The 13200-nt window shown below is 32.5% G+C and overlaps 1 protein-coding gene across 5 annotated transcripts in view; it reads left to right on the top strand.

The window, feature by feature from the left end:
• The window catches only part of LOC111637766 (cellular tumor antigen p53-like), a 74440-nt gene that overhangs the window by 12423 nt on the left and 48817 nt on the right, over window positions 1-13200 (top strand). For 4 of the 5 annotated variants that reach the window (XM_023383341.1, XM_023383340.1, XM_023383338.1 and 1 more), the window contains exon 2: window positions 8196-8285. In XM_023383341.1, the coding sequence (XP_023239109.1) occupies window positions 8206-8285 (80 nt within the window). In that variant the 5' untranslated portion in view covers window positions 8196-8205. Of the gene's footprint in view, window positions 1-6849; window positions 6978-8195; window positions 8286-13200 lie in introns of those variants that run through there. The other variant, XM_023383336.1, reaches the window with a different exon arrangement.

Below are 13200 nucleotides of genomic sequence, written 5' to 3' on the forward strand. Positions count from 1 at the left end.
GCATTAACTATGTACCAACATTTAATTTTAAGTTATTTTTATATTAATTTGCATAATAATATATGATAAATAACACACAAACATATGCACACAGAAATGTAAAGTTCATTTTTGTGATCAAGATCCTGGCTCAAACTCTGCAAGCCTGGAATATATCATAAAAAATAGCAAAGAACTGAACCTTAAAAGAAATTCCAGGATATTCTATTGTAAATTCTAACGTTTTTAATCCACACAGATCTTCCTTGGGATTCTCTAAATTGGAATGTGGAAATGGAATGTTTTTAAGAATTATTTGAAAAAACGTATAAATGAGAATTCTTTAAAAAATTCTCAGATCTCCTGTGTAGATTGAAAATGTTAGAATTTACAATAGAATATCCTGGAATTTCTTTTAAGGTTTGGTCCTGGCTCTTCTGAAATTCTTGTTTTTTTTTTTTTTTTGCAATGAAGTCGTGTAGTTTCATTTGTTGCTTTCTTTCTCTTTCCTTAAGCAAATGTCAGTAGTGGGAGATTGCATCCAAAATGCCTCGTTGCACTCCTTTCAAAATTTGGATCATTTACTACAATTTGATCAATAATTTTGGTTATTGTTACCAGCACTTTTTTTGTCATAGAACGCAATGGAATGGCATTCCACCACCTTTTTTCGATATATTTTAAAAGTTTTAAGAGAATTTTTGAAAATCTGATGTTTGGGGTCCACATTGAATCACTCTGTTCAGCATAGAAGATAGGCAACAAAATTATTAAGACAGTCCTGCTCCTGCTTGTGTGCTGAATCTTGTGTACGATGCATGTAATATATTTTTAGTAATGAGATGAGCATTCCACCACCTTTTTTTTTCCCAAAAAAAGCACTGATTGTTACCAAACTTTTACTAAAGAAATCTGTAGAGAAATTCTTTGGGTTCTTCGTTTTCAGAATCACTACAAACATTGCTAAACCCGATACATAATATAGCTAAACACCAACCAAATGCCGAAATTCTGTCGGGCTAGTTTAAGGCTAATTACTAAATGAACTAACAGACCCTGCCACACGTTGTTGTGGCTCAAAATGTATCTATTATAAATGTATAACACTTCTCCCGTGGGGGAAAATTTTTCGAAAAATCCCTTTTTAGTGTACATTCTCTTGACTTACCCTATTAAAACACAATCAAAAATGCAAAAAACCACATCTAAAATAGTATAAATAGAAGCAGAGTTCTTTATGGTAAGCCTTAATCCCGTCCATCTCCCCCAGTGGGGGGAATTTCAACATGTATATTATATAAAAACAAGTGCGTATTCGAATGCAGTGTTGTGTCAAAATTTCAAAGGAATCGGTAGAACAAACGAACATTACATTTTTATTTATATAGATAGATAGATGATGATCTGCTTTAGTTTATCCCCACAGAAAAGCATAATGCCTCACAGAAAAGCAAACTTAGGTCATTGTACTTGTAGCACCATCTGTTGGACATAAAAGCCTTAACTCTAGATGATATCTTTTAATTTATATGAATGTTTAATGAATAATATACAGCCTATGTCCACCCTGAAGTTCCATTCTAAATATTGGTGAAAGAATTTTTGAAATTGGATGAGTAGTTTCGGAGATTACCCGCTACATACAAACTTACAAACATTACCTTTTTATAATATTAGTATAGATTACGTAACCAAATTTGGCTCTAGAGGTAAGCGTTAGGTGCCATCTCTTATTAACATTAATAATTATAAATAAACACTAAATGGAGCCTAACGTTTATTTCTAGAGCCAAATTGGTTACATAATTCATTTAATAATTAGCCTTACACTAGCCCGATAGAATTTCGGCATCTGGTTGGTGTTTAGCTATATTCAGAATCACTATTTTCCAGTTTTACATGAATTCCTTGTTCTGCCAATTCTTGACGATTGTTGTTAGTTAGTAAGGCTCTCACCAGAAACCTGCGGTAACTTTTCAATATCCTGCTTGTCTACATCTAGTCCTGCTGTATTAATTAGGTTGACCAAATTATCAACTTAACAATACAGTGATAGGCTCTTCTCATTGAGAATTCTTGGATACTTCCAGCCATAACTTCTTCCACACTTTGTTTGTGCATATATCAGTTAATTTTTGCCAAGCAAAATCGATATTGCCTATGGCATCCATGATGATATATTTTTTCCAAAATTGCACCACACAAACATAGATTTAAGTAAAATACAGTGCTATGTCAAATTGCCACCTTTTTGCTGATTGGTTCATGTTTGGGGTTAATTGTATTATATACAAATCAATGAAATGCCTCAATAATTTAAATCAGCGTAAATTTTGAGCTTTTTTTTTAGACTTCAAGCACACTGTATTATATTGAATCAGTGTTAATTGAGGTAGCATTAAATGAGGTTTTACTGTATATGAGTTATTTTTATATTACTAATAAATATGAACATTTTTAATATAATAATTTAAACATATTAATATGTTACAAGTTAAAAATGTTTATATTATATAACATTTTTAACATGAGAAGTCTGAAAAGGAAATAGATTGGTGATGATCTTCCTGCTCAGTAGTGAAAGAGATTGACTAGATACATTAAGGATAAAAGCTTTCAACTATAAATAATTTTTGATGGATGTTCTTCCATGCAAACAAAACATCATTAAAATACATGAAGTAGAGAATAAGATAATGAGTTGAGTGGAATACTAAAAACTTTGAATTAGACATCTTTCGTGATAAGTTTTAAAATGGCTGATAAAGGCAACCACGTGGGAACTCCATTTTAGGAAATAGATCTTGCTTATTAAATTGGAAGTACTGTACAGTATAGTTCTGCAAATTTGGCTTAATGTGGACTGGGAAGGTGACAAGTTACCAAAAATGATGATGAGTTTTATGGATTGCAACAATGCTAGTTTAAATAGAGAAATTTTCATAAAGACATTATATGTACAAATTCATATATGCATTAACTATGTACCAACAATGATTATTTTTATTTGTAGTAAATATGATGTTTGTGTATATGTTACCGCTAAAGCTCGAAACTCGTTAATATGCAGATTACCTAGCTAATCTGCGGATTAACTAGCGTGATCCATTAAAGTTGTGAAAATTGTTCCATTACTCAAATTACCTAGATAATGTGCAGAGTATCTAGGTAATCCGCACATTACCTACTAGGCACTCGGTAAAGTGAAAATAAGATCTTTGCCACAAATAAATGTACTGTACCACAAATAGGTGTGCTTGTCGCAGAAACCAATTGCTATGAAATTCAAAGTGTCACCAATCATGGTAATTTATTAAAATAGGTTAGGTTAGGACAGAACGTGCGTCCCCACTGTTTCCTTTCTTCTGTTTGCTGGAATCAGAGATGAGCCGTTATTTTACTCACCATAGGTAACATTAACTGCACAATTATATCATGTGATTACCAGAAAAAATATGATAACTTTATTATTTTTTGTCTCCGGTCCAAAAGTAGGGTATTGTTGAAGTCGTCTCGGTCCCCCTGTTCAGATAGATACTCAGTCCCGAAATTCCATAGGTGGTTATCTATATAATAATTTCCCTAATTGTATTAATATTTTAAATCGATTTTTTGTATGTTTTTTAATTGGTTGATGATTGATTTTATCAACTAATTTGTCGATTGTTTGATTGTATTAACTCGATTCTTTAGATATCGAAAATTAAATAAAGAACATTATGTTAATTTAAGTGTACAGAAACATTGCTGTTGTTTCAGCAAAGATCTTATTTTCACTTTACTGAGTGCCTAGTAGGTAATTTGCAGATTACCTAGATAATCTGCACATTACCTAGGTAATTTGAGAAATAGAACAATTTTAGCAACTTTAATGGATCATCCTAGTTAATCTGCAGATTAGCTAGGTAATGTACACATTAATTAACGAGTTTCGAGCTTTAGCGGTAACATATACCGTAATAACTTGAGTTATATAACAAGCAACTTGCATAAATTCGCAGTTATGTAAAATGTACAGTGGTGCCTCGCATAACGTACGCCTCGAATAACAGATGCTGCGAACAACGGACTTTGTTTGGCCGTTATGTGACTCGAACAACGGACTTTCCGTTTAGCAGTTACGTGATGCGAACAACGGTCTTTCTGAGAACAAGTGCGAATGATGTTTCCACTCTTTTGCCGTTGCCAATGACAATCTGCTATTTTTATAATACAGTAGAGCGTCGTTTATCCGAATCAATTGGGGACTGGGGTTGTTCGGATAACCAATTATGTATGAAAAAATACATTAATTTATCCCGTGTTGAAATTTTTCTTAGTTGCATGTCGCTTCGTGTTGAATTTTCGTTGATGTTAAGCCTAACGAAGACTATTGTATCGTTAAAAATTATTTTTTAATTTTGTACAAAGAAAATAAATATATTGAAAAATATGAAAACAATAAAAAATTATACTTCAGAAGTTAATTTAGTATCAAAAAAGTAAAATATTTGAGTAGCCGAAGACATAGCCAAAGATTACAGCGCCACAGCTCTGGTGAAAATTTAAATTTGTCAACTGGAATTCCTTCGGATAACCGATGTTTTGGATAACCAACCTTCAGATAAACGACGCTCTACTGTATATTAGTATTATTAGAATATATTATTAGTATATCTGAAGAACAGAGCTCCTGTTGGGATTCGGCTCGCTCCCTTGTTTATTATGTACATCACCTCAGTGCAGGTATTTACATATGTTCAAGTGTTGTGCAAATCATGGCTTCTAAAAAAGCAGAAAGGTGATTTCAATTGAAACAAAGCAAGAAATCATCAGGAGTGAAAGTTGACAAAAACTTCCTTGTCAAATGGGGAGAGGTTCAGGAGTTTACCAACACTCATTATCCAGAGCTGAGGCCAACAGGATCAATGATATCTACAATGACACCTTTGCCCATCATTTCTGACAGGTGTTGAAGAGAGAGAAATAGACCACCTTGGACATGTTTTTCAAGAAGCCAGCAGGGAAAAAACAAAGGATGGAACAAGAGGAGATGACCCTGCAAGCTCCGGTAGCCTCTCCTGAATCTGAATCCAATTAAAAAACAATAAAAAAAGACCCGCTGCAATGTGTAAAAAGTCTGTATCTGTATGAATGTGTGAAGAAAGTGTTCCTCCACCTCCTCCTCACATCTGACTACCCGGAATAATTGGTGACTGCTCCATTTTCATTTTTTATGGTACAGTGCGGTTATTTTATGCTGCGGAATGAATTATATGTTTTAACATGTATTTCTATGGGAAAATGCATTTCATATAACAGACTTTTCACTTAATGGACGTGCACCTGGAATGGATTAAGTACGAGGCACCACTGTATATCTCAAAAATTGGAAAAAAATCTGAGTAGAACAATATGTAATTTAACAAAGAATTACTCTATTTCAAATATTTATTCTCTCTCTTCCTTTCTTTTGCACTGTGTTGATTTATTACTGTATTGCTCTGCTAATCTTTTGCTTTTTGATTTAATTGTAAACATGTACGCAAGTATATCAGGCACTCTTTCTCATAAACAATTCTTTTATACAAAAAAATCATAAATAATATATGTACAGTATTGTAGATATCTTCTAACTCAATTACTGGAACTAATGACAACCATTAACAAACCTTTAAATCCAGTAACAGAAAACATTTTATAAAACATCTATAAACGATTTTGACCTTACCCAAGATCTGCTTCATGTTTGAGAACCAACCAAATTCTAAAATCAGAATGGTTAGAACAGAACGTTTTTAAAACATTAATTTTAAACATTTGGAACATATAACACAAATAGAAACTTAACAGTGGCAAATAAGTGAATTTAACATTATATATATATATAAGGCAACCCATCTTATAATAATAATCAAGATGGGTTAATGATGATAATAAGCAGAGAGCCCAAACAGTTAGGAATTGAAAGTTGAAATTTGGTACACCCATGAGAATGCACACTAAGAAAGAATTTTTGGAAATTCCCCTTGTGGGGAGGGGGAGAGGGTTAAAGCTTACCCTGAAGAACTCTGCTTCTACTGTACTATTTTAGATTTTTTTTTTTTGTATTTTTTGCAGGAAATCAAATATATTTTTAGACCCATCTAATAATTCTCTATTTAGCCTTGGAAGAAGGAGGATCTAATTCTTGCACCTGGTGAAAACGGATAAAATTAGTTATGTAAGATAACCTTTATAGTTATGTAAATCAAATTTTACAATATAATACAATAGAAGGATTAGACATATGAAATTAGCTAATCTTAATGTTTGTTTTTATTTTTTGCCCAGGAAGCACCAGGCTTACCTGCTAGTATGTATATATTATTTGAGGATCTAGTCTAAGAACAAATAATATAAAGTCAATTTGCGTTATCATTGCCAGGTTCCTCACACAAGTATTGCCAGGCATATGATAATGTATTACCGTCCTTAAAATTGATGCACTTGCCTGTCAGGCTTTGTATATTTCTAGGACCTCCAGGCCCTAATATGGTTAATATGAAAAGACTGTTCTATTAGTCTGGTGTTAGGTAGGTCAGCATACACTTTCGGGTTGGTGGTGTGCCTTTTGTTGATACCCCTTGTATTCCCATACCTTTTTTTGAATGGAACGTTTGGTGGAACCAATGTACAGTACACCAAATCTCTCTGAAACCTGTTGTCCATCACCAGAACACTCTAAACACCTGGGGTTCTAAGATCATCAGATTTGTCCTTTGCATTTTGTATATATCAATTAGGACCTTTTGTAAACTGGCTTGGTATCTATTATGCCAGCTATAATATGTACAATACATATGGGTTGCCTTATGTTGAACAGTGGCAAATATGTTGAATTCACATATTTGCTACTGTTAAGTTTCTGTTGTTTGTGCTATGTTCCAAATGTTTAAAATTAATGTTTTAAAAACATTCTGTTCTAATCATTCTGATTCTGGAATATGGTTTGTTCTCAAATCTGAAGCAGACCTTTGGTAAAGTTGTTTGTTGGATATTTTATTAAATTTTATTTGTTATCAGATTTAAAGGTTTGTTAATGGCTGTCATAGTATTGAGTTATTAATTATGCAGTTACACTTAAGCAATTTACAAATTAGACTCTGTAAAATTTGAGTTACATAAAGATTTATGGTCCCTATTACTTATGTAACTCGGGTGTTACTGTGTGTGTGTGTATATATATATATAGTATGTATGTATGCACAAATATACACACACATATAAACAGTTAATAGTTCTGGAGATGAATATCAGACGGAGGTTTGGATAACACAATTCCTGACTACTTGCATCTGCACAGTAAGTGGGAATTATGGGTTTGAGTCCAGCTCAATGCCAAGGCTTTTCTTCCAGAAAATTCTAAATTAAAAATTTAATTATTTAATTTATCAAGAGATGGCTGCATAACTGTTTACCTCTAGGCAAAATTACATATTACGTAATTATTAATAGTAGCCATATTGTAGCTTAATATAATTCAGCAGATTGTGATTGAATGCATTTTGGCCAACTGTTCAGAATAGCAGAGGATGATAAATCCAACAGAACATAGGTATGCTGAGTATACATTTTCCTTAGTAAGAGCTGCTACTTTCTTATATCTGATGATATGTACTAACATCTCTTGATGTGTTGAATATTATGGAAATCATGAGCATAAACATCTTAGGAAAGATGAATGATTCTGTAAAATGCACTTTGGAATCAGTCCATAGTTGCCACAATATAATAAAAAAATTTCATCTATTGGGGTCACTGAGAACACTTTTGAGTAAAATAAATTGTTTAGGCTATAACAAAGCAATTTCTAAAACTAATAGCATAACCTAGATATGATACAAATATCATGTTCCATCTCATATGATATCTGCACATGTTCTTTTTTCTGTCACAATCAGAAACAAGGATAACAATACATTATTCCATATAGCACAACACTGACAAATCATAATGATAGTTAAGATTTCTGCATGGAAAATACAGAATTATTTCTATTGAAACAAATTTTTATTGCATTTTAACAGGATTTATCATTTGTGATTCACCAAAAATGATGTGATAATTGTCTTTTTGGCTTTGCCGGCTGTAAATAATGTGTTATTTATATAAAATTGTAACTTTCTAACGTAGAATGAAAATGTTTATGCCAAAAAGTGTTTTGAGTTAGTTTTATTTCCTTATTTATATTTTAGTTCTCTAAAAATGGATTCAGCAGATGAAAATTTTTTTTTATCTGAAGGAAATTTTGGATGTTTGTGGACAGATGTAGATTCTTCAAATAGGTGAGTAACATTTATCAGTAATTGCATTGTTCTGTATACAGAATGCTCTTAAACATTATCCAGAGGAAAGAGAGATCTTTCCAGCATTGATTACCTAAGGCTGTGGATTGAAATGGATGCAAATATACTGGATATTCCATTTTCATGATGTACCCATTCTACAGGATAATAGCAGCAGCACAATATGCAGAGGATGCTACACAGTGATTTGACTTTCAACATGATAAATTTACAGCATGACAAACTACAAGTCTTTCAGCACATTTTATGGACTAACTTTATGTACTATTTTTCTGGAAAGAAGTGTATAACTGTCACAATGTGCATTACTGGGTTGTGTGCACTCCACTTTGCATGCAAAATGCATGACACCAAGTGCATTTTAATCTAAATATTTGGTGGAAAATTTGGAGTGAGCAGCTTTTTGGTCCTGTATTCATTGATGGCACCTTGAATAGTGATTGATATTTGAACATCTGACAGTAGATGATTTGCCATTGATACAACTACAGTGGGTTTAGTACCATCATGGTGTAGTAACCTCATTCCTGGACAGATGCATGTCAATTGCTGGATAGGACAACATTACCTTGTTTCATGGTCATTATGTTTCCCAGATTTTACCTCTCTATATTTTTTCTTGTTGAGTCACCTAAAAACATTTGTATATGATGCATATTCAGAAGTGCCATAGGATGTTGGCAAACTGTAGACATATGCATATAAAAGGCTTGTGAAACTAGGAATGCTAAGTGTCATCCAACATGCTGTGCTTGGTTGTCTACATCAGTGTTTCTCAATCTCCAACGAATCGTCTCCCCCTTCAATAGAACCATTAGGTAGTATCGCCCCCTTCACTTCAAAATTCCGACACCGAGGGCCAAGGCTAATGCCAAATTCGTACTGCATTGAATAGACTAGTGACTAGTATAATGTTATTTATTTAATTATTGTACAATATAACAAATAAAATATCTAATTATTCTTACTATAATGATTTACTATATCGCCCAGAAAATTGTTTTTTGTTCCCCCAAAATATAAATTGTTACTAATCGCCCCCTCAACATGGAAAAACGCCCACATGGGGGCGATATCGCCCCCGTTGAGAAACACTGGTCTACATCTTACAAGGAGAGGGCCAGACATTTGGGTCTCTGATTTGAACAAAACTTGATGAGCATGTAGCCATATAACACACCGTTCCTTGTCCAAATAAGAGGACTTATTTCTCAAGCATTTCCAAAAAAATGGACATCTGAAAATTGAGTGATTAAGTTATAAGTCTGGAAGTTCCATGTCTCTTCCTTGGAACAGGGATAGTAGAGTGCACAAGGTGCTAGTCATTGGAATTACAGGATATGAGTTTGATTCTTTGCAGTTTTATTTTTTTAACATGTAACATAATTATTTTATTATTTTATTGGATTATTAGCATTATTATTCCTCGTGTTTAAAACTTATCAAGAATTTTTAATATTATTTTATGTCATTTCCTGTTTAGCAAAAAAAGAAGTGTCTGTAGATTTAACTCTTTTACGACATTAAATAAAATTTTTATTTCTTTATATTTATTTTCAGATATGATGGTATTGTTGAATTTGTTGTTATATTTGAAGTGTAACAAACATGAGCACATGAAAGAATTGTCCATAACATTTAACAGGTTAAAAAAAAGCTGTGACTATGATACAGTAAAATAATAAAATAATTATATTACATTAAAAAACAAATAAAATTAAAATGGACTAAACCCATACATAACCTGTAGTTCTGGTGCCTATCACCTTTATTCACTCAGCTATTCCTGTTATGAGTTGTGGAACTTCCAGACTTATAAGTTAATCACTCAATTTTCAGAGACCTATTTTTTGGAAACACTTGAAAAGGTGATCATATTATTTGGACAAGTTTGTGTTTAGGACTACATCCTCACCAAGTTTTGTTTGAATTGGAGACTGGAATGTCTGGCCATCTCCTTGTTATTATTGCTGCTTAAGGCAGTTATCTTGAATATGTTCTCTAACGAAAAAAGCTTTTTTTTTTATCCTGTTTTCTGTAATATTGTCTTTATCCTTTACAATTAGAGATTTTTGTTATGCTAAGTTGTCTTAAATTTATTCCCTTTGATTATTTTATTGCTGGAACAAGCATGCATCACATGTGTACTCTCATGCTATGCTGGAAAGATCTCTTTTGTCCCTGAACAGATGTTTAAATGGACACACTACACATGTAAAAAAATTAATTGGTATTTATTGAGAATAACTTACATTTATAATATAGAAGTACAGGTATACCTTGACTTATGTCATTCCTGATTATACATCGTTTGTCAAAAAAGTATATGGAAAAATAAAAATCAAGTTTGTCATTTTATTCGACTTTACATCTGTCCGCCACAAATATTGAAGTCGTAATATCACTTGAAAAGCATTTAAAGCACATAAAATCATATTAAAATATATACATTTACAAGTATGTACTGTATTTACAGTAAATGCATTCGTAAATTTAGATGACTTTTTTCCGTACTCTATTAAAAACTAAAATTTATTTATTTGTAAGCTTAGAATAGATCCTTATTAACCATATATTATTAAAAATGCATTAATAAATAAAATACAGAACCGGGAATGGTAATGTATGGTTTAGCCTAGTGACAAGTAGATTCGGAGACAAGCAAATTTGACTTATGTTGCCTCTCCTGGAACCAATTACTGACGTAAGGCGAGGTATACCTGTATTATAGGTTTAAGGTTCTTAAAATAATTCTTCATCTGACTAATTCTACATTACATCTATAATGAAAATTTATTAAATTTTATGGGAGAAAAAGAAAATTATCTGTCTATAAGGATTAAGAATTAATCCAATAGATAAATTAGACAATTCATTTTCTTACAGGCATTTCTTATACTTTTCATGTTTTCTATACAGTATATGATTGGTTAATGAATAAAATCCATCCAATAAACAAAGTGTTAAACATAAATATGCTGCACTAACCTTATAATGCTTTGCAGTTATTTTGGAACATAACACAAATGGTTTTGGTCCACCTGAAGAAGGTTGAAGGGTGGACTGAGACCATTTGTGTTGTAAAGTACTATATTATTTTTCCGACTTTCCAACGATTATCGACACTACTGTGTGCCGGAAATAGCCGTTCCCTAACGGGTACTTTACGCGGATTCGCGTTAGTGTGCCAGGCCTGGACTTTAAGCGTGCACCGAATTAAATAATGACAAAGTTTGTCAATAACAAAATCAAATATTTAATTAAACTTCTAGTAATAAACTATATACAGTATTTAGTAAAATTCAAACAATAATTTATTCAATGAAATTCAACAAGAATCAATCCGACAAACTCAAATCAATCTATTTCTAACTTAATTCTATTCCCCTTTGGAATTCGACAAAATCAAAGAATTAACTTATAAACAATAATTCTTATAAATTAAAGATCCTAATCGTCACCTCAATATACTAGGAACCTATTTCCTCAAACTCTCAAGACTTTCTATAATCGTCGATCCACAAATCGAATAACTTCAAAATCCTATCGGACACCTCTCTCGTTCACTGCTACGAAGCTCACCAAAGCTCGTTGCTATCAGGAATTCACCTCGTTCGTTTTCACTTGAGTTAGAGGCTTTATAGTGTGAGGTGACGTCACAATTCTGAATGAGCTCACTCTCCTCATTTACATACTTATCTGTAACATTAAATTTTTCTTGTTTATCTGGCAGATTATTTTCCGACAATACTTCGCTAACCTTTTACATTATTCTTTTTAACAATTATCGGGATGCTTTATTCTTTTAAGGTTTAGCGATTCCTAACTGGGTTGTGGGGTCTTCCCCCCTTTTTCTCGGTGCGGACTTACTTTTTTCCACTTGGGAAGCGCAAGTGTGCGCGAGTTTTTCTACGGCGCTTTTCTTTCGTCGGTGAGTTGGTTTTTCTTCTAGTTTTAAGTTACTAAGGTGAATGGTGAGGAAACCTTCGTCTTAACTAAACATAAGCCCCAAACAAAATATAATGAAAGCAAAATAAAAGTAAAATAAAAATAAAGCTCAGACTTGGTTCCTTACAGTGTTATGTGCCAAAATAACTGCAAAGCATTATAAGGTTAGTGCAGCATATTTATGGTTAACAAATAGTTTAGATGGCAAACAAATCGGACAATGAAAACTTTTGTGAAATATTTTTATGTTTGGACAAAAAACACATGTTTGGATAATGAAAACCTGACAGAACAAACCCAAGAAGAAGCGACACTGCGTTTAAGATTTATAAACTATATTTTAATGGCATCTCTGAATGGTTTATGGAATGAGACTTTCATAGTTGTATGCATAACCCTTTTTTGCACTGGTTGATTTCTGTTCTCTGAATTTTTTAAGTGCTTTTCTGAACTTTTTATTTAAAAAACTGATAATATTATGGGGCCTAAAGAGTGGAGTGTAAAGAACTGTGTTTACTATAGAGACTAAGCAAGAGATAATAGGCAAGGTAGAGAATGGACAGATGATGTCTGATGATGCTAGGCAATATGACTTCAACTGGTCTACAGTAGGTGCAATCTTAGCTAAGAAAGATATAATCAAAAAGACCCAATCAAAGACCTCAGACAAATGAGTAACAAAAGGCACATCTGAAAAAGAGATGTGCCATCCATGAAAAAATGGAAAGATTGCTTTTAGTTTAATACATGTAAATAAACATAGTAAGAAAGTATATAATATTTTTATTTTTTGGAATCTCCAGAATGAATTAATCAAATTCCTACAAAAATCTATAGTAAATCAATCTGTTAACGAACAATTTGGATAACGAACATAGTCTTGTAGTCTTGGAATGATCAATATGCTGATGATCACGCCAAAATACTATATTGTAAAAAGAGAAGG

This window comes from Centruroides sculpturatus, unplaced genomic scaffold (assembly GCF_000671375.1).
Source record: "Centruroides sculpturatus isolate CEXI.00-Female unplaced genomic scaffold, Cexi_2.0 scaffold1116, whole genome shotgun sequence".
NCBI classification, from domain to species: Eukaryota; Metazoa; Arthropoda; class Arachnida; order Scorpiones; family Buthidae; genus Centruroides; species Centruroides sculpturatus.